The sequence below is a fragment of the Salminus brasiliensis genome, chromosome 14 (genome assembly GCF_030463535.1).
Source record: "Salminus brasiliensis chromosome 14, fSalBra1.hap2, whole genome shotgun sequence".
NCBI classification, from domain to species: Eukaryota; Metazoa; Chordata; class Actinopteri; order Characiformes; family Bryconidae; genus Salminus; species Salminus brasiliensis.
In genome coordinates, this window is record NC_132891.1 from 12,865,049 (window position 1) to 12,886,431 (window position 21,383).

General features: G+C 39.7%; 1 protein-coding gene across 1 annotated transcript in view; it reads right to left on the reverse strand.

The window, feature by feature from the left end:
• The window catches only part of LOC140534946 (collagen alpha-1(XX) chain), a 36,867-nt gene extending 16,509 nt beyond the window's left edge, over window positions 1-20,358 (reverse strand). Inside the window, exons 1-12 of the mRNA XM_072656576.1 lie at window positions 20,174-20,358; window positions 17,858-17,972; window positions 12,654-12,758; window positions 10,140-10,283; window positions 6,225-6,380; window positions 4,353-4,538; window positions 3,161-3,328; window positions 2,747-2,866; window positions 2,465-2,629; window positions 2,154-2,312; window positions 1,220-1,389; window positions 989-1,118 (exon numbers count right to left, since the gene is read on the reverse strand). Of these exons, the coding sequence (XP_072512677.1) occupies window positions 989-1,118; window positions 1,220-1,389; window positions 2,154-2,312; window positions 2,465-2,629; window positions 2,747-2,866; window positions 3,161-3,328; window positions 4,353-4,538; window positions 6,225-6,380; window positions 10,140-10,283; window positions 12,654-12,758; window positions 17,858-17,915 (1,561 nt within the window). The 5' untranslated portion in view covers window positions 17,916-17,972; window positions 20,174-20,358. The remainder of the gene's footprint in view (window positions 1-988; window positions 1,119-1,219; window positions 1,390-2,153; window positions 2,313-2,464; window positions 2,630-2,746; window positions 2,867-3,160; window positions 3,329-4,352; window positions 4,539-6,224; window positions 6,381-10,139; window positions 10,284-12,653; window positions 12,759-17,857; window positions 17,973-20,173) is intronic.
• Between the last annotated feature and the right edge of the window lie 1,025 nt (window positions 20,359-21,383).

The window sequence follows — 21,383 nt, forward strand, 5'->3', positions numbered from 1 at the left end:
CTGGAATTAAAAGGGGATGTTCTATGGCATCACTCAAGAAACTTTTTGAAGCACCTTTAGTCAGTAAGATAGTAGACAGCTTTTATTGTCAGCTACAGCTTTGTTCACCAGATGGGCAGATGGCTCTCCCTTCACATTACTCTAGTGTGATGCTGGCCAGATCAGGCAACTTTCTTCTGAGGGCTTTGGTTTCCTGATGAAGTTGTAATGGCAGCCTCTTCGAAAAGAGGCGGTGGCTGGTGACATGTGTTTTGGAGGGAGTCAGTCCTGGTTGGTATGTGTCAGTCATCACATTCCCAGTGTTGGGAGCATAACATGTTATAGTAGTAATCATACTGTGGTAATAATTATAGGGTTGGGTAAGAGTTGTCTATATAAAATTGGTGAGGAAAAGTGTAAAAAAAAAAAAAGAAAAAAAGGTTGGACATACAATGCCTATAAAAAGCATTCACCCCTTGGATGTTTTTGTCCCATGTTGTTTTTATAAATATAATCATGGTCAATATTTTTTACAACAATTTAAATTTCAATTAAAATACATAATGTAAAAATAAGTGACTGGATAAATATGCACCCCCATCAAGTCAGTATTTAGTAGATGAACCTTTGGAATTGCAATTACAGCACTGAGTCTGTGTGGATAGGTCTCATTCAGGCTTGCACATCTGGACACTGTAATTTAACTTCATTCCTCTTTAAAAAACTGCTCTGTCAGGTTTAATGGGAATCAGGCGTGAACAGCCATTTTCAAGTCCAGCCATAAATTTGCAAATGGAGCATTCATCCAAGGTATAAATTATAGGCACTGTATTAGAATTATTTGATATACTTTATTAACAGGATTTATAGTTTTTGTGGCAATTGAGGCTTGGAATTAGAAATTGAATGACAAGCTAAGCATCAGCAAAGGATCTGTATTTGACCATGCAAATGGTCCTCAACTGCTGAGGAAAATTTTGTATTTATTTCAGTTCATTCAGTTACTCACCTGTGGTGAAGATGCCTCTAAGCGGAGAGCCAACATTGTCCTCATATACGGGAAAGATTGACACGTGGTACTGTGTCTGGGAGGACAGTCCAGTCAGCATCACTGTGGAGACTGACCCATTCACCACCACCTGTAAAAACAGAGGGCTGAGAAGCTTGGAACAACCTACAGTGCAGCACTAGCCAATGCGCCTCCTCCAGCAGTGTAGCTTGGCTTTGGAGTGAGACTGACCTCCTGTGGGCTTTGTCCCTCGCTGCTGTGGAACACCACCCTGTACTGCTGCACAGGCCGGCTCGGTCTAGTCCAGCTCACACGCACTTCTTTAGAGCCCAGCTCAGAGTACTGCAGTTCTGTGGGGCTGGGGAATGACAGAAAAGGATCCTCTGTGGGACGCTCCATTCCTGCTCCACACACACACACACACATACACTTGTGTGATTCCATGTCCAATCATGGTAGATTACTCAAACTAACTAATTAAATATGTGTAAACTGTATTGTTGTACATTTGTGCTGTCAACAAGGTTGTATTACTTATATTTTCGCAATGAAAACAATCATAAGAAATACGAATCAAATAATAATTTAAGTATATTTAAATCAAGAAGCAAATAACAGGTCTCAATCATGCTTTGGCCGATATGAAGGGAAAACTGTGCACTTTAGATTGTTTCAAATTATCTATTAGGAAAAGCACTAAAATATTTATGTAAGTCTATGTAATAGATGTCTTGCATAATTTTAAGAAAGTGACATAATCAAAGTATCCTTGACTGCACATTCTGAATACAGGTTAATAGAAGATTATCTTCCCAAGATATATTTAAGTTTTAATTCCAGATCAAGCTTGTCAAGCTCAGTGTTTCAGCCCTGTTCCTGCTTTAAATCTCAGTAAACAAATTGTTACATACAATTATTTGGCATATTGCCAAGTACAAAAATATCAGATGTGAAAACACCAGTTTGTACAACAGTGTTTTCCGGCACAGAAAGCGTTGAATGTAACAAGCTTGAATGGTTGTTACGGAGCACCTATTTCTGAGAATCATCCCGTTAATGTTAATAACAATATTGAGGGCAGTTGGCGTTTTCAAATGGTGTAAAAAAAAAGAAGAGAGAAACTCAACTCAAGTTTAGTACAAACATGAATCAGAAATAAACGTACTCTTTGTTTTACTGCGGTCTTCTATCTTCCCACACAGAATACGCACTAAACGGCTCACCAGCTTACTGAGCAGAGGGAAATCATTCACGTTATATACATTCAGCTCTAGAGGCTCAGATGCCACCTGCCTCAACTCAGCCTCATCTGCATTCTTCACACCTAGGAGAGAGAGAGGGGAGAGATTACAGCCATGAGTTACAGTATCCAAGCTTAACTCTTTTAATAAAACTCACAAAAACCATCACAGTCAAAACTCAAAACCCATAACTATTCAATGATTCTGGTTTTGGTCTTTGAAGCGGGCGTCTCACCCACAGCGATGATTTCCACTCCTTCACTCTTCAGCCTGGTCGCTGCAGTGATCGCATCATCCTGAGACTTTCCATCAGTTAACAGTAGCACAAAGTGAGGAGCGTCTGATCGGGCTCCTGCTTCTTCCTTTAGATTCTCCTCTAGAACGTGAATGAGAGCCTGACCTGAAACACACACAGCACAGCCAAGCAGAAAGCAGTTCATGAGCAGATATTCTCGACTGGGTTCATTTCATTCAGATTAAGAATGTTCCAGGAGCCTGTTAATGGTGCCACTCTCACCTGTGAAGGTGTTCCCTCCTTTGTATCTAAAGTTTCGAACAGCGTCCAGGAGTTGTTCTCTGGAAGTGAAGTTGTTGAGCTGCCACTCAGTGCGAGGGTCTCCACTGTACTGAGACAGAGCTGAAATGGACATGAGACATGGAAATGCATCTGCCTTTATCCCTCTAAATCCTTTCAGCATTACATAATAAACACGAACATGCATTATTTTGTACTTTACCCCTCAGAAATGTTTGTTGTATTGCTGTAATTTGAAAGAAATTCACTTTTTTAATCCTTTAACTGGTGCCATATTTCAATTGTTACCACAATTTCTTGCCATTCAAACAAGCCAGAGCAGAACCAGTTGATATAGAATGTAAATCAAGTGCAATCCATCACATATCCTGAGGGAACATTAATGGACAGTTTTACCGATTTGTACTCCGTCCGGCCCGACAAAGAAGGGGGTGACCAGCCCCTCCAGAAACTCCCGTACTTTTCTGAAGTTGGTGCGACCAATGCTCCATGAGCCATCCACCAGCAGGACAAGGTCTGCCTGAACACCTGCCCTGCACTCAAACGGCTTCCGCGAAGCACCAGCTGAGCACATTTACATAAGAAGAAAGAAAAAGGGTCACAAACACATGACCGCATGAATGGGTTACACACTGCATACACTATAAGACAAAAGTATTGGGACACCTGTTTATTCATTGCTTCTTCTGAAAAATAGTTTTTCCCGCCTTTTTTACAGTAACTTTCTTCGCCCTCCAGGGAAGGCTTTCTACTAGATTTTGGAGCATTGCTGTGAGGATTTGACTGCATTCAGCGAAAGGAGCAGTAGTGAGGTCAGGATGTTGGATGATCACCACCCTACCTCGTCCCCAACTCCCCAACTCATCCCAAAAGTAAAGAAGCACCATTATTCCAGGGAACCCAGTTTCACTGATCCACAGCTTAATGCTGAGGAAAGCTTATATTCCTCTAGCCCACACTTGGCAATAGGCATGGTGGCAATAGGTTCATCTACTCCAGAGTCCTCTTCTATTGACAATACTTCTCTACAGGGACTAGACAAGCTGTGTATGTACATTTGCATATCTATGTCAGTAATGGGTGCAACTTAAAGTAGATGAATGCATTCATTAGAAGGGGTGTCCACAAATATTTGGACACTGTGTGTGTGCTTGTTTGAAGATTAAATCAGAAATAGAAAAAATAGTTCAGGTCTTCATAGTTCCTGTGCTGTACCAGAATTATTAGAAGCATGAGCCACATTTCAGGCTTCAGGCTGCAGAAAGGGGGAGGTTAACAATCACCTCCTTTACTCTGTCATTAACCCTGTCATCACCCCGCAAACTGCCTCTGCCCTTTAGGACACAGGCCTCAAATCAGGGAGCCCGGTATGCCATTAAACTCACAGCCAGTACAGCAGGAAACAACACAGATCATTAGCTCTACTTAGCAGCAAATCCGGTGAACTTCCTACATCATACGTTAATTAGCATTGACCTATTTAATGGAAAACAGTACAATTCTAACAATTTCTACAAAATCTTGTATCATGCAGAAGAATCATATATACTTCAATTGTGTCATCTAAGATTGCTGGGAGCTATCATACCTGTACCAGGTTGGGTGGGGGTGTTTTTTCTCACTCTGTCCTCCTCATCTGCAGGTTGCCCTCTGCTTTCAAGCTGCCCATCCTTTTCCTCTGGCTTTGCATGATTCTTGTCTTTCTTTTTCTTTTTCTTATCTTTGTTGCTCTTTTCAACCTCCTGCTCTTCTTGGTCAGATACAGTAGGGGGCTCTAGAGGAGCAGAATAAAACACTTTCTTACATGTGTGAAATGTATGTGGTTACTTAATGGAACACACATGCAATCTACCCTATTACCATCCACCTGTTGACTACTAGAACGGACAAAACTGCATTCAATTAACCCTTGAATTAATCAAAACAAAACATACATGGATACTCCATATAATCTGTACATTCTGCATTTGGAGCATTCAGCCATTATTTTACTCTGCAACTTCTTTTCTTAAGAGTGTTTAGAATCAACAGGTTTATTTTTTACACTGTCTGTGGTAATCAACTATACCATGCAGTCGTGATGGTTAGAGATTAAGCAGAAAACCGCTTATATATTCTTTTAATCATATAAAACCATGATAAACAGGAATCACCCACAGCTTTGTTTAACATTCTAGAAACAAACTATTTGAAACCCTACAGTTCTACAACATCATCAGCATATGAGGATAATTGTACCATATCATTTTATCTGCAAATATGTATAGTTTTATTCCTAACTTTGGAACAGTAGTGTAAATGAGAAAAAAATAGAACAACCCATGAAATCCTTTGTCTTTGTTAATATATTTACACATATGCATATTTGATCCACATTTAAACAACAATAAGAGATGGATGTAATAAAACTAAATACATTTCCTATAATAATCTACTAGTCTCTGGCATCAACTAGGAGATAACTCCTCAACTGGGAGATTTTCCCACTCCTCCATGCCATTTCCGTGCCATTCCCACCTCCATGCTTCACAGTTAATATGGGTTCTTGTGCTCAAATGCAGTCAGTGTCTGGTTTATGCCAAACATGTCCAAATAATTCAACTCTGAATGAATTTGTCCAGATGTTGTTCCAGATGTCCTAGGTCTTCTCTGAAAAACTTTAGTCTTGCTCTGGTGTTTGGTCTCTTTCTGATGGCAAATGCTGTGCTTTGACTTCTTTACACATTTTGTTGTCCGCAGTTGGACTATACTTCTCTCTCATGATGTTCTAATCATCTGCAGCTGATGTGCTGCATCTGATTCTTATTTTAGGCATTTAAAGTAGTAATAAATGTGGGGCTGTCCTAACTTTTTCCTCACAAGAAAAATTATTAAAAGAAAATGTATTAATTTTACAAATTATATCTTCATTTTTTTTAGTGTTTAGTTATAGTACCTGCTTCTCCCAATATTGTTCAAGCGAAAATCAAATGTACATATGTTGAAAGGGTAGATTTTCATGGGGTGTCCTAACTTTTTCACATGATTGTACTTGTCAACAGTCAACAGAAGCATCCCTCATCAATGGTTCCCATGGCCCTTAACTGCAGGAACTGTACCCATTCGCACAGCAGCAGGGCTGATTACAGGTGTGTGTGAGAGAGATGATGCTGGAACAGGGCTTTTATTATTAGGTTAGTGAGAGACCTGGCGCCACTCCAGCATCTGTAACTCCCCTCAGTAAAACACATGTAATAACAGAGGAGCATCCAGGTGGGAGTAAAAGACAACCCCACCACGTTCCAGACAAGGAGGGACAGGAAGTCTAAAGTTACTATAAAAACTATTACGCACCTTCTGTCCAAACCTTCATACATCAGTGACATACATCAGAGTTAGGTGGTACTGATTGAAAGTGTAGCACAAAGCATAGGAACTAAACACACTAGTGTGAGCAGGTGCGTGTTGCAGTGGGCCTGACCTGTGGTGGTGGGCTCCTGATAGAGCACAGTGGGCATTGATTCCAGTGCCTCTGTTGCGTCGTCCATCTCTCCAGAGCCTGAGCCCACGGCCATTGCTTTCCTTTTCTGCTCACGGTTTCCACTACGCACCAGCTCCTCCTCCCTCAGCCCACTGACTAAATCACACAACGTACACAGCACACATCGTTGAGGATGAAAATGTAAATGTAAACTGGGGTAGATTGGATCCAAATATCCTCAACAAATTTATCCTTTAAACACCAAACTTATTATTCAGTTATTACTAAAATATTGCATTAACCATGTAGGAATTTGCACACAGTCCCACCATTTTCACTGGCTCAAACATAACTGGACAAACTAACATCATTATAAAAATAGGGATTTTTTAAGACTTGAATGCAAATCTTTTGCGGTCGATGACGGAAATTTTGAGTTTCCTGCCTTATGATGCTTTGCCAGGGGAGGCCCTTGGGTTGCTTTTGCTATAAGATTTGGGTCATTATCCATTTGTACTGTGAAGCATCATCCTATCAGGTTTACAGCATTTGACAATAATATATATTATAATAAGATATAAGCAGAAAGTATATTTCTATAGACTTTTACCAGAATTTTACCTTCAACATTCATCAGCAGCCGTTAACACCAGTGAGCCAGTTCCAGCCATACATGCCCATGCCATAGCAGGGTCTCCATCATGTTTGACAGATGACGCGTTATTTTTCAGATCATGATTGATACCTAAGGTTTGTCATTTTATGTTTTTAAGTTACAAGGCTAACAATGAAGGTTTACAGTCACCAGTTTAGTGGGGACAGTGGTGGTTCAGTAGTTAGAGCCCTGGCCTTTTTATGACAGGGTTGTGGGTTCAACTACCACTGTTGGGCCCTTAAGCAAGGGCCTTAACCCTCTCTGCTCGCCATATGACTTGTGCTTGCCGTATGACTGTGTGTGTTCAGTAATGTGTTTGAGTGTGTTCATTGCATTATTGGGTTAAAGTCGGAGGGAAATTTCTTCTGTGCCCAATACAAATGGTAAATGTGGTTGTCTTTGAAGGTTAATGAAAAATGCATCTGTATGTCAACACACACCTGTTTCACTGTTAAATAACCTTAAATAGTAACAGTAATAATACCAATATTAAACCCTGGATTTTTTTTTTGTTGTTTATTTTAGATAACATAATGTCAGACAGTATCAGAAATCACATAAGCAAGTCTTCCTCAAGATTACAACTTACCATGTGTGTGATGATTTAAGCATGCAGTATGCACTATGCTAACTGGCCAGGTACAAGTTTCAATTATTTGTTAGCTAGATTAGCTTCATGCAGTAGCTCTATTGCAAAACTAAAGAAGTAAATTTCAAACATGGCTGATAAACTACAGATTAAGGGGGAAACAATCTTTTAATTTGATTTTATTATCACACTATTACTTTAAAGATAAAATACCTCAGTGTTTAGCTGTAATGCCCTGCGGGGAATGCAGTCAGTCACATGGAAAATCTGAGCTGTCTAGAGTGGGGGAGACTGGCTGTTTTCTTGAAGGAACAATGGAATTCTGAGCCTGGTAGGCTGGCCTCTCAGCCAAACCACACAACTAACCTGCCCAAACATGCAGCACCCGACATAGTAACCTACAAGCATTACTCGCACCCAGGCTCTCTGCCCCTGGGGTACAGTCGAGCACATGGCCTAGGTTGACGAGAGCAGTGTGGCATGAAGTGTGTGACTCACACAGACACATATACACACAGAGGGGAAAAAGGGCTGTTAAGCTCTCACGGTGAAGTGATGTATTTAAATGAACAGCATAGTGCTCACAGTGAGAAGTCCTGTGTCCTTACATACAGAATAGGGCCTTTCTCTTTCAAAGCCATTATGCGCTTTTATTTTTGCCCACTTTTACTTAGTACATGGCCACTTAAGTCATGCAAAATGACAGTGTTTTAAAAACATTCCTAAAAGTGTTCTGTGCCTGCAGAGACACACATGTCCTTCCAATGTTTTTCTTCTTTTGACAGTACCACAGCCTGTAATCCTAACGGATTCCAGTACATCAACACTGACAATTACAGACATCCCGTGAAGAGCAACATATGGCGTGTACAAGAATGTGTGTGTGTTGGGGGGGGGGGGGGTACATTCCTAAATAGATATGTACAGCATACTAAGAGTGATGTATGTTCTGTATGGTGCTGAAATGGGAAAAGGCCCTGATTCTACCACACATTCAAAAAAATTCCCTACATTACAGCTACCTAATGTATGTAATTGTACCTAGCTAGCAATTATGCATCACTTTTGTGTAGGTTAGTGGGTGAAATTTGCTGCTGGTAGCTTTACATGCCCAGCCAACCTCAACCTTCAGTTTGATCTACTTTACACACACCCAGCCTACTAGCAAAATACCTAGTCAAATCTGGCGAAATGGTAAAACATGATGGTTACAGTAGAATATGGTGTTGTTGATTCCACCAGACTCTACCAGTTATGGGATTACGGGTTGCTGTGTGAGCCTGGCCTTGTGACTGCAGGTTTTCTTGTGCTAGTGTTTACAAAAGCAACCGAAGAAAAAGCATTTTACTGGTTAAACTTGAGAAAGCCAAACCCTAGGAAGCAAGGTGGGGTCAGGCTGAAAGCTAACCAGCTACAATCTCTTTAGCTTGATATCACAAGATATCATTTTACTTTGATGGCCCATTACAGATGCCTTGTAGATGCTAACCTAACATTCACTTAACATTCAACTGAATATATATTAAATGTAACTGTAAATGGTTGTCTGTTGGTAGTCTGTTACTGAATGTAGCCCCGTACCTAACCCTAACCTTAAGACTAAGACTAACCCTAAGACTAAACCTAACCCTAAAAGGCAATGGTTAAGGTTAGGGTGCGTTTAGGGTTGGGTGCAGGGTTACATTCAATAGACAATAATTAGACTTTGCATCTACAATTGACCCGCCAAGTAAAGTGTAACTTTACTAAAACTAAATGAAACCAAAAAATGGACATTACCACATTTACTGAGGTATTTGTTGGACACTGTGTTGGACAGGTTAAAAAATGGGGAATCATAGAGGGTTACCAGTAAAAAAAATACTGGATTATTAGTTAATAAAGCAAAGAGTGCATAAACAGTTTTGAATTTCGCTTTGTTCAGGATAACTAGGCAGTGAGAAACAGCTGTCAGATGTTTGCAATGTTGTTGTTGTTCAGGGCCATGTACCCTGTGTTTGGTTCCATGAAAAAAAATGAAGTAGTTCTATTGGGTTTCATTGTGAGTGGAGAGTGAGGAGGTCACGGCTGAAATAACCTGAGAGCCCCTGGATTTAAGGGCCTGTAGCTTGAAGATGAAAACAAATAGAAATGCATTGTAATCAGTTTTTAGAAAAGCAAACAGTGATCACACACCATGACTAACTGTGAAACCATGACACCAGAACAACCCTACTTTGGGGGATATTTTCCTTTATCCTGTACAAAGTAGTTTAACATGTGGGAGTCTAGATTAGCTTTTGAAGGACTTACGTTACACAGATGTGACAGCCTCTAGTCTCAGAAAGTGGTTCTCAGAGTGACTAAGAATTTAATCAGATTTAGTAAAATTAACTATTTTTTTTTTAATTCACAAAAGTTCCCTGGTCCACCACATCTGCTTCTTCAGTTTTGTTCTGAAGGCTAAAGTAGCTTACTCTCTACCAGCCAGCTAAAGAAGCAAACTTCGTAATACTGCATTTTTATACTCTATCCTTTGCTCTTTGCCCACCTGCTTTTCTTTTATCCTCTTCTATATTCAGTAATCTCAGAGTAGCTTTGATGTCTGCTGCTATATCCTCTCTATCCCTTCCCAGAAGGAAACCTGTAGTTCAGCTTCATCCCTCCACTCCCTCCCGGTCATCCCTCTTACTTGTAAAGCGTCTCTTGGCGATGAGCTTCTCTCCAGTTCCGTTCAGCACCAGCACCTGCAGCAAGTATTCCTGTCTGGAGTCTAGCCCTACCACTGTGGCTTTGCCCCGTGTAGTGGTCAGCATCAGCTCCGGCTGGGGCACTTCTGGAGGACAGAAACACTGCATTTAAGGAATATTCCACTTATAAAAGAACAGAAAACCTAGAAACTCAAACTACATTTATCTTTTTACATTTATTCAGCCAAAGGATAAGGTGTTTCAGTATCTGCCTATTGGCTTCTGTTTATTTAATAAGCACTGGAAAGTGGCTGACATTAGTAGTGAGATCTTAGGCTGAAACTACTGAAGCACTGCTGTAATGTAATACTTTTCTTCACTGAAAACTGGTAAGCTTTCATATCAGTTACTTAGTGATTTAGTAGCATGTCCAAATCTGTACAGATCCCAGATGTCTCTTTACTCCCCATAAAGAGCACTATGTCAGTTGGAATACCATTTTTAGGTTTCTTTACCTAAACAGAAACATACTGTGTTACTAAGTGGTAGAGGTAATTTCATGACTTACATTGTGCTCTACACAGAGAACAAGTTCTTTGAGATTTAGCCTATATCCCCATTTATACATACACTTTCAGTGTTTACTTAGCGTTTAGATTCTGCTAAAATGCATACATTTCATCCTGGAGTTGGAATCCTGGTAAAGTCAATCCAGGAATCCACCTGCATGAGACCCAATACAATACCTGGGAGGTCTGTGTGAAATACATCCAGGCAATACAGTAACGTCTAGATTACAGCCGCCCAAGCGGAGCATTTGTGATCCTGATCCATGTGATGATTCACAGGATGTTATTTTATTCATTTTCTAAATGAATCTAGATCGATAGGATTACATGCGCTGAATCCTTTTCTAAAGAATCTTAATTACGTCATGGTGGGATCAGTGATTTACACTATTTAATGGTTTCTTACTATTTTAGTTTACTGTGCCCTCCCCACAATCCCCCACCTTCTTCCCTCTCCTGAACTCGGCAGAGGTTTTTTTCTGTGTGAAATTTCTCAATACAGAGACAGACCTGCCTGAACTCACCTCAGAGAGAGGAGTGCGGGAAAGATAAGAGTGGGGGAGATAACGAGAGGAGAGAGAAAGAGAGAGAGAGAGAGAGAGAAGTGACATTCTGGAGATGAAGAGGAGTTAAGGCTGGCTACTGGCCCATCTTCATTCCATCACTCATTTGATGTATCACCCCCCACCCCAAACGCTTTAGCTACAGTGATGAAGAAAGAAAGAAAGAATGAAAAGAAAGAAAAATAAAAACAGAAAAATAAAGTAAGGAAAAAATAAAGTGAAAAAGGAAAAAATGATAAAACAGCGTAAAAACATATAGAAAAAGAATGAAAAAAATAAAATGAACAAAAGAAAGAAAGAAGAAAGAAAGAAAAAAGGAAAATGAAGCACAACAAGAAATAAAGGAACATTTGAGGACAAAGAAATAGCAAATAAAGGTCACAAAGAAAGGAAGAAAAAAAAAAGAAATAATAAAAGAAAGTAAAAAGATAAAAAGAAAAAACAATATAAAAAGAAATTACAGAAAGGAATGGAAATGAAAGTTGCGACTGACAGGCTGAATCTGTACACTGTTTAACAAATCAGTGTCATTTCTCTGCACATCAAGTCCTGTGTGAGAATTCTGCTGATAATGTAATACATGCATGTATAATACAACTGCCAAATGTCTTATTTCAAGTCTTTATCTATTTGTATTTTTAATTGTTCTAAATGTTTATATATTAGTGATTTAATAAGCAGGAATAACCCAGTTTAGTGGGTTAAGTGGGTTTATCTATTAGCCTAAGTCTTATGAATTCTCTTTTTAGAACTAGTCACTTCCTGTTCTTCCGCAGGTGTGCGAGGGCTGCAGGAATACCTTTCCACTTACGCTGTTTAGGTCATACAGGTCAAATGAAACAGCAGTACAACAATCAAGCCTGAGGCAAAAATGACTGTCTCTGAATCCAGACCAGAAATAGTTTGAGAAATAACATTAATCTTAAAAGATGTTTAAAAAGCAGCATTAAAATGAAAATCTCAATATGCTCATGAATAAATCAGCCCTTTCAGGACCAGGCTGTGGGAAGAACCCTTTAGCCTGAGGGCTCCAATACTTTACATCCTTTTACACATTAGACGAGTAACTCCTCCAGTTAAGCCATAAAAATATGTGACCCTCAGCAATCTGCGGAATCTCAAACATAGTACTCCCGACACACCAATTGTAAGCTGAATAGTGTGCTGCTCGATTAATGGCAGTTACTTTGACGAAGAGCTACTTTTAGTAGACAACTCGTTCATTATTTATCATTTAATATGTTCTTCTTACTAAAATAACAAACATGAAATATTAAGCAATCCATCTAAAAATGGTTTAGGATTAGAAAAGCTGAGAATTGTGAAAGAGTCGGAAAGTGACTGAGGGCATTATATATACACATTTTATCTAAGGCATTCTCACCTGAGATTGACCGCACTCGGACCCTGTAGCCCTGAACCGCCCCCTCGGCCTCCTTCCACTTCATCTGGAGCCGGTCTTCTGATAGAACAGTCAGCTTTAATCGGCCTGGAATAAAATCATAGGGAACACTGTGATGGAAACAGTGTAGCCAGCTGTATCACAGACATTGGTCAAATGTAGACTTCCAAAAAAATGTCCAAATGTATTCAGACTCTTACTTGTCCAACGCTTCTACGTAATATAATTTCTACAATAAAGGTCTAGTAGTCTAGTCTACTAGATAAAATTTTATCTATGTGTTGCTTTTTTTAAAGAGCCTACCTCATGAAAAAGTATCTAAATGTATCATTCACTCTGCATTACCATGTGTATCCTACAGCAGGTTAGCTACACCCATTCGCATAAATGTTATAAGAAGTGTCGCAGGCCATGATGCTTTTATACTGAGGCTATTAAAACACAATATATCAGTTTAAAAGACACAGTGATGGTCTGTTTAACAGCCTGGTTTACTTTTAAATAAAGTAAAGGCCTGAGTGACAAGAGGCTGGAAAGCAGTCACGTGAAAAAGAAAAAAAGGAATAAAAAGGAATATTTTTGATATACCACATACCAATGTCATATGTGGCCATGAGATCAATTTTTTTTAATTACGAGGAAAAGTTAGTATATGGTTTATCAAAAATCATACTTCTAAATCCTTAAATAGAGTTCAATGGTTCTTAAGTGAAGGCAAGTGGTCTTTATATAGAATCATGATAATTCAAAGAATCCTTGATTGCAAAGTCATTAAGACACAAGACTAACAGCAGTCCAAATCGCTGCTGAAGGGCTCTGAAGTGGCGCAGCTGTCTAAGGTTTGCCCTATCTTAATGAGATCACAGGTTCAATCCTGTGGTAATGCCACAGTCGTTGGTCATCTGTGTCTGGGAGTCCCACAGAGCACAACTGGCCTTGTTTTCTCTGAGTGGGTTGGATGACTCGCACTCAGCTGTCCAGTTGAAACTAATGGTTGGCTTCATGTCATTAAGGAAAAGCACATTGAGACTGATCAGAACACTAAGATGCTAATAACATCAAATCACACAAATCTGGTTGTGACATTAGAACTTGATTCCATAAGGCCTTGTGTGACCTTTTAGTTCACATATCATGGTAAAGATGTTTGATGGTGCTTCATCATTTCAGATAATGAGACTTCACAGTCTACAGCAGGGGAACAATTACGCTCATCTTGCAGACACTTATGTTCAGCAGTCCATTGCCTAGTCAACAATGAAGCCATCAATCAGAAGAGGTTCTGGATACTTCTGTACATATACAGTGTATCAGTCCTTCTCAGTGACAAAGTGTGTAAGCAGGGCACTTGCATACACAGACTGCTGCAGGCCAAAAACACGCCTCTGTAAGAGAGAGCCATCCATGGGAAAGAAGGTCACAGAGTAGGATTTGGGGGGCGAGACATAGAGGAGATGCCTCAAGATCAAAGCCATCCACAGCAACAACATCTCAATGCCTTCTGTTTGCTTCTCCACAGAGAGGTTGTAAAATGCTGGGAGTCTCTCGCGGTCACTCCTCTCTCTTCCTCCCTCACAAATCCCCTGCTCAACTCTGCCCTTGTCTTCTGCTGATTTGCATAATTTCCACACGCCGTCTCCCAACAATCCTCCTCTTTCATGCCCCTGTCTCTGCGCGTCTTGCCCAGCTCCAGCTGTCCCCAATCACTCAAAGCAGAGTCTTTACTGTCCTACAGGGCCACAGAGGGACAAGGGGCACAGGAAATCCGTTTTTCGGAGGGGGGGGTTGAAGGTTAGCTCAAAGGCGCCTTGGGCATGTGACGTCAGAGTCCAAATGCAGACAAGTGCCAGACTGGCAAGAAAAGGCCAAACTCCAGTAGCCTAAAGGCCTCTTTTTGTGTTGAGCCGTCGTTACACTCTGTCCTTACTTAGCAGGGCGGAGAATGGCGGAACCCAGGGTTTAAGCAACCACTGGCGAAGGATCAAAAGCATTATAAGGTTTTCGGTTCAAAGTCAATACCACAGTTAAAAGCCCACCCAAAACTCCAGCAGACTAACATCTTGTAGACAGACACGCCATGGGAGTAACAAATCAAGCATTGTGATGAAAGTAACGTCAGAAGAACCTTGATGCTGTGAAGGGTGTTATACAGTGACACTGTGGAGCAGGCGCTCATGTACCTAAAGCAAACCACTGGTCGAAATCTGGAGGACTGACTGATAAGGTGAAAATATTTTTGGACGCAATAAGTAAGTTGCAGAATTTCATGAAAAGAACACTTTTCCAGCTGTTAAGCACGGGGTAGGCTGATCGTGCTCTGGGCTTGTGTTGCAGCCAGTGGCATGAAAACATCTACTATCTACAACGGACAACTTCAAGTGGTGCAAGCGGAAGGTTTCGCCATGACCCTCACAGTCCGCCGTCCTATACATCATTGAAACCTGATAAGAGCAGTGAATGCAAGACGACTTGTCATCATTCTATATAGAACTATTGCCTTTACTGAAAGAGCCCACTTTTTGAGTGTAAGAAATGGGTCCTTTAACGTTCTCTCTGAAGTTTGAATGTGCACATTTCTGAGTTTTCAGAGGGATTTAGAAATACACTCCAATATAAAGGCTCCTGATTGATGCTTGGTTTGGCTATATGGTTCTTGGAAACTCTATTGACAATATTTAGAATCTTTGCATTATTTGGAGGCTTTAATTCAGGGTCTTCACACTTTACATATCCTACCAACAAAACTTCTTGCTTCTTTAAAGCAATCACTGAAGATTTTTAGAGAACCAAAAGTGTCATCACTCCAAAGACCCTTGTGGCACCTTGTTGTTAGGAACTGTTAGGAAGAATGTATAAAAATTTACATTTTTAAATAATATTTACATTTCAGTCAACAAACAACATTAAAAAAAAGTATTTTAGCTGTTACAGTATTATTACTTGACTTTTCTAATGCAGAATGCTGACTCCTTTCTTATGGTGTACTGAATGTGATATCCTGAAGAGAAGGTGGAAATAACAGCACAAGAGCAGCCTCAGTTCCTTTAATTAAAACTTTAAACTCCAACAACAATCTTCACGCTTTCATCTTCAGATTTCCTCCATGCAGCAGCATCTAATATAGGTGGATTTAAAATGGCCTGTAATTGACTGGTAAATGCAAGGTTTGTGCCACTGACCCATTCTAACCATCCCTCTCAGGGACTTCACCCTTCCTCTCACACTTCTGTTCTCCCGAGAGGATGTATATCATTAGCATAATGAGAAAGGACAGCATAGATCACACTTAAACTTTATGACCTGCATGTAAGTAGGGAAAAGGAAGGGCATGAGTGCATGAGACTGCTTGGAGAGGCATGTTACAGTACATACAGAACAAAGCCTCCCACAAAAATGTTCTTTGACAACAGTGTAACCTTTTTAGGAGACCGGGGTATACCGGGTTTCCCCATCGTAGAACACTGAAATGGTTCTTTAAGGTGCCATGGTTCTATACAGGCACTGCCTGCACTCTTGAAGAACTTCTTTTGTATAATGCTGTTTTGCTGTAAGGTTTTGTGAGCAAGCATGATTACTTACAAGAGCCTGCATGTCAGAATAACTGCTCATGTGCAGTGCTGGAGGCAGCGTATTTGCCACGAAAATGGAAAAGCCAATTTGAGCCCAATTATGGGAATACAAGAACTTCTCCAGGCCATTTTTGTCTTGAGATAAATCGTGTTGTCTGTTATATACAGTTGCTTGTGAAAACTTGGGCAACCCTGGTCAAAATGTCAGCTACTGTGAAAAGTTAAGTGAGCAGATGAACTGATCTCCGAATGGCATGAAGTTAAAAGTATTCTCTTCATTTTAAGCAAGATTAGTGTATAATTTTTGCTTTGTACAAAATAGGAGTGAAAAAAGGAAAGCAGCGTAATGCAAACGTTTTGGGCATCACAAAAGAATTGAGGACTTGCATACCTTTTACCAAGGACTCAGACCTTAGTACTAGTAAAGGATATGGGTTGTTCACAATCACTGTTAGGAAAGACCAGGTGATTTCCTAGCTCTATAAATACTGACTTCTTTAAAACTTCAGCAGCCATAAACACTTTCAAGCAGCTGCCTAGAACTCTAAACATGAAAATAATTGATGCTCACAAAGCAGGAGAAGACTATAAGAAGATTTTCAAGTAGCCTTTTCCACAGTTAATTATGCAAGAAATGAATGCTAAAGGGGAGATTGAGGTCAGGAGAGCTGAGAAGAGCTGGTCATAGGATTGCTTGAAAGGCAAATAAAAAAATATTGACAGCAAAGACCTTGATGAAGATTTAGAATATTCTAATGTGAATATGTAGGTTTTTTGCAGAAGCACTTGCACAAATATGACCTTCATTGAAACACCATCAGAAGAAAACCTTTCCTATGTATTTTTTATCTCAAAATCCAGAGTCATTTGTTTTCAAAGAATCATTTAAATCAAATCTAACCCTAACCCTACATCAAATCTTATGTATATTAAGAAGTTAAAACAGAACAGGCTGCAATGAGCAAAGATATATATATATATATATATATATATATATATATATATATATATTCCACAACTGGTAAGCATAGGGGTGGATTGATCATGATTTGGGATTGTGTTGCAGCCAGTGACACAGAAACCCCACAATCCACAATGAACTACCTCAAGAGGCGCAAGTGTCAGGTTCTGCCATGGCCCTTGCAGTACCCCAACCCCAACATAGATGGATAGACCTCAAAAGAGCAATGCATGCAAGACAGCACAAAAATCTCACAGAACTAGACCACTTTTGCAAGGAGGAATGGGCAAAAATCCCCCAAACACAAAATGCACTCTTAGCTCACTCTTAGCTATAGATACAAAAAACATTTAAAAGTTTGTAAACAGGAGTGTTACCTGACCGTGCAGGCTGCCCAAATCTTTTTTTCTAATGTATTATTTTGAAACCAATCAAAATATTAAGGAAATGTGCCATCTTTAACATTAATCCAGTTATATTTCACTTTCTTAACTATTCATAGAAACATAGATTTTGACCAGGGGTGCCAAAACTTTGGCATGCCACTTTATATATCATATAAAATGTCAGATTTTTCCAAACATTAGACAGTGTATGTGTAATGGATTAGCAAGTCAAAAAAAAAAAAAAAACAAACAGAAGAATCAGTACACTACCTTGTGCGTACACTTCAGAGGCCAGCATTAGGAGAATTATCCCAGTGATGAAAGCCATTGGACAGAGAGGAGCAGAAAAGAGGTCAGGTAAAAGAAGACCAAATCACTGCGGGACCTGCAAAAAGTAACATACAGTCACAACAAGAAGATTCAAAAGCTATTATTTGCTTCATTTAGTCGTAACTGTTACCACAAGTAGAGTTAACTGAGGCAGAACAAACTACAGGTACTAATTACAGCAGAACTACTATTTTGAGACCGCAGAATGATAATAGAGCACTTTCAAACCGTGTACTAAACCACCTTAACCTTCTGAACCAAACTTCAAAAACACAATTCTTATATCGTCTGGTGTCGACACAAAGCCTAGAGTTTTGAAAATTATTCCCCAAAATGCTGATGAAGTGAAGTAATGTAGTCTTGACACCCAAAAAGGGTTGGCAAAATAAAACAGACAATTGCCGGACACTCGCAATGTTCAGCAAAACAGCAGGACAGATCACTGCAGGACCATTCATTAAGTGAGGCATTGAAGTTAATTACAAGACAAGAGGCAGGACAGACAGAACACCTGTTACAACCTTTTAAAAAAGTGTGTTGTCGTCCCTGAAAGACGGTAAACGATTTTGGAGGATGGAGGTTTTCCACTGTTTTTCACATTTTATGCACAATTTGTTGGCTTGTCTTCGTATGCATCCCATCAGGTCCTTGCAGCTGATCCAGAACTCAGCAGTAGGTCTTGTCTTAAATATTTCTAAGTTCAGCCATGTAACTCATCTACTGCACTCTCCTCACTGGCTTCCTGTAGCTGCTTACATTAGAATTTAAACACTGACGCTGGCCTACAAAGCCAAAAATGCTCATATCAAAGGTATAAACCCAACCTGTGGGTCAACCCAAGAGCCCTCAGCTTGACCCACCATCCCTCAAGATCTGTGGAAGACAAGCATCTAGATCTAATTTCTCACACCAAGGTGGTGGAACGAACGTTCCCTGGATCTTCAAACATTGACTAAAGACCCATCTTTTTCAAGAGCATCTAATTCAGCACTAACCTTGCACTTATTAACGCTTGTCTTACTGATTTCTCTAACATTTAGACACAGTACAGTGTCCGTGTCTAGCTGCTGTTCTATTTGCCATCATTTGTATTGAGTTATCCAAACTGACTCTGTATTTGGACGGATCTACACTAAGAATCTTTAGAATCTACCCTACTCACACTAGCTAGGGATACATTCCATGGACTAAAGTATTGGGACATCTGCTCATTCACTGTTACTTCCGAAAGCTAGGGTATTAAAAATAGTGTATCCTGCTTTTGTTGGAGTAACTATCTCAACTGTCCAGGGAAGGGTTTCTACTGGAGCAAAAGTATTCCATCATTCCAGAGAACACAATTTCACTGCTTCACAGCTCAGTGCTGGGGGGCTTTATACAATTCCAGCCTGGAATTAGGTACAGTACCAATAGGATTTACGTTTATCTGTTCCACAGAGTCCTATTCTATTCCATACGTCTCTACAGACACTAGACAAGCTGGGTTTGTGTGGGTTTATCTGCATATCTGTGTCAGCAATGGGTGCAAGTTAAAGTAGCTGAATATCTTCATTAAAAAGGGTGTCCACAAACATTTGGAGATATAGTGGACATAGAGTGGACAGCAAAGCGCATCTGGATAAGTGTGTCTGCTTTAATGCAATGGTGGGTTGTAAACGTCCCACGTATTATTTCTTCTGTAGAGTATTTAGATGATTACACTTTAAGTATATTTTAGTATATTTAAGTATATTTGGAGTGTTTTTTTACATTGAATTTTTACTGTTTTTCACATTTTAGAGCAGTAGAAATATCAAAGCTATAGAGTTTAAAATCTTCAATATTATGAAACTCACATTCCTTCCAGTATGTCCAAACTTTTGAACGGTAGTGTAGTTTCTAATTCCTTTCACTTTCTCTAGCTTTCACTCACGCCTCTCCCTTTCCAGACCAAAATGACACCAGGTAACAGCCTCAAAATCTTCAGCCCCTGTTGAACAGATGCTGGACGTACTGAGACCTGCTCCACTGACGCTCAGTGTCCAGTATTTGAGTAGAGGGCTGGACATGAAGCTTTTGGCTCTCCTGCTCAAGCCAACAAGATACACTCAAGGGCATTTTTACTCCAGGGGGATCTCCTGTCCCGCTGGCCGCACACCCTCCTCTCTAAGTGCTAAAGGCAGTGTTAAGTTTCCACGTTACCTGAGGCTTCATACGGGAGGGAGAGGCACGGTAACGGGGCGCGTTCGTGGTGTCGTGAGGAGAAAGCTGACTCACCTGAGGCTGTGCTCCTTCTTCTCACTGTCCAGGTTTTAAGCCGTCGTTTTAAGCATTCCTCAGGTGGGGATGGACACACAGGTACTCCACTGGTTCGCACCCTTTATGTCCCCTTATCTAGTCCTCACTGTGGTGGGGTTTAGGTAAAGACACACGACACGGCCCTCTACCTTCCTCTGCTGAAATCTGGGCGGGGAAATGTCTGAGTGGAACTTTGGTGTGGGGAGGCAGGCGGGTGTGTTTGCCAGTGCTGTCTGGTGAATGTGCGGGACTGGAGAACCAGCACGAAGCGGAAGTTTTCGCTGGAGTCTTTAATTCCACCTTAAATGGTGCAGCAGATGTTCTGGGGAGGTTCAGAGGCCGGGGTTGAATTGCTACACATTTAAGGTGGAACGGGGCTAGAAACCAGCTTCAGAGGCGCGGTTACTGTGCGAAAATGATAGCTAACATTTGGGGAAAATGTCTTAATATAGAAATATATTTTATATGTTTCTATTTTGATTTTATTTCAGCAAGTGCAGCAATGAGGAGCTGTGTGTTTTCATATTCGACACTGGAATTGAGGTGGTTTATTATTGTTATTATTATTATTATTATTATTAATAATAATAATAAATAAAAGTTTTGTCATACTAATGTAGCACCAGCTAGATAGAGCATTACTACTATTATTAATTTATTCTATCTATTGTATTATTATTTATTTATTTACATGTTTTTTTAGCACGTTTAGAGTTTACATTTAGTTTTACCCAAACCTTCTTGATACCAAAAAGTCAATTTTCTATATTTAATAATGCATTCAAAAATGCAATATATTTCTCATATTATTTCAGTATTATATTATAACAGTATTATATTTCTTAGTTAATTCATACCTAAAACCATGGTAATTCCATTAAAGCAAATGGGAAAAGCCATATATTCTGATATATCGGATATATATATATATATATATATATATATATATATATATATATATATATATATTTTTTTTTTTTTTTTTTTTTTCAATTTTAATTCCAATTTCATACTAGTACTAATAACAGTGTACGCATTTAAACAGAATTTCTGAACCTTCTGCTTGTATTAAAGTCATCAGCTGTTTCTTCTCTCCTTTTATAACCAGTTTCCATTTACAGCAGCATTATGTAGCATTTCTACCTTAAAATAACAGCTTTAAAATGACTGTGACGCTTCACTGATCTGT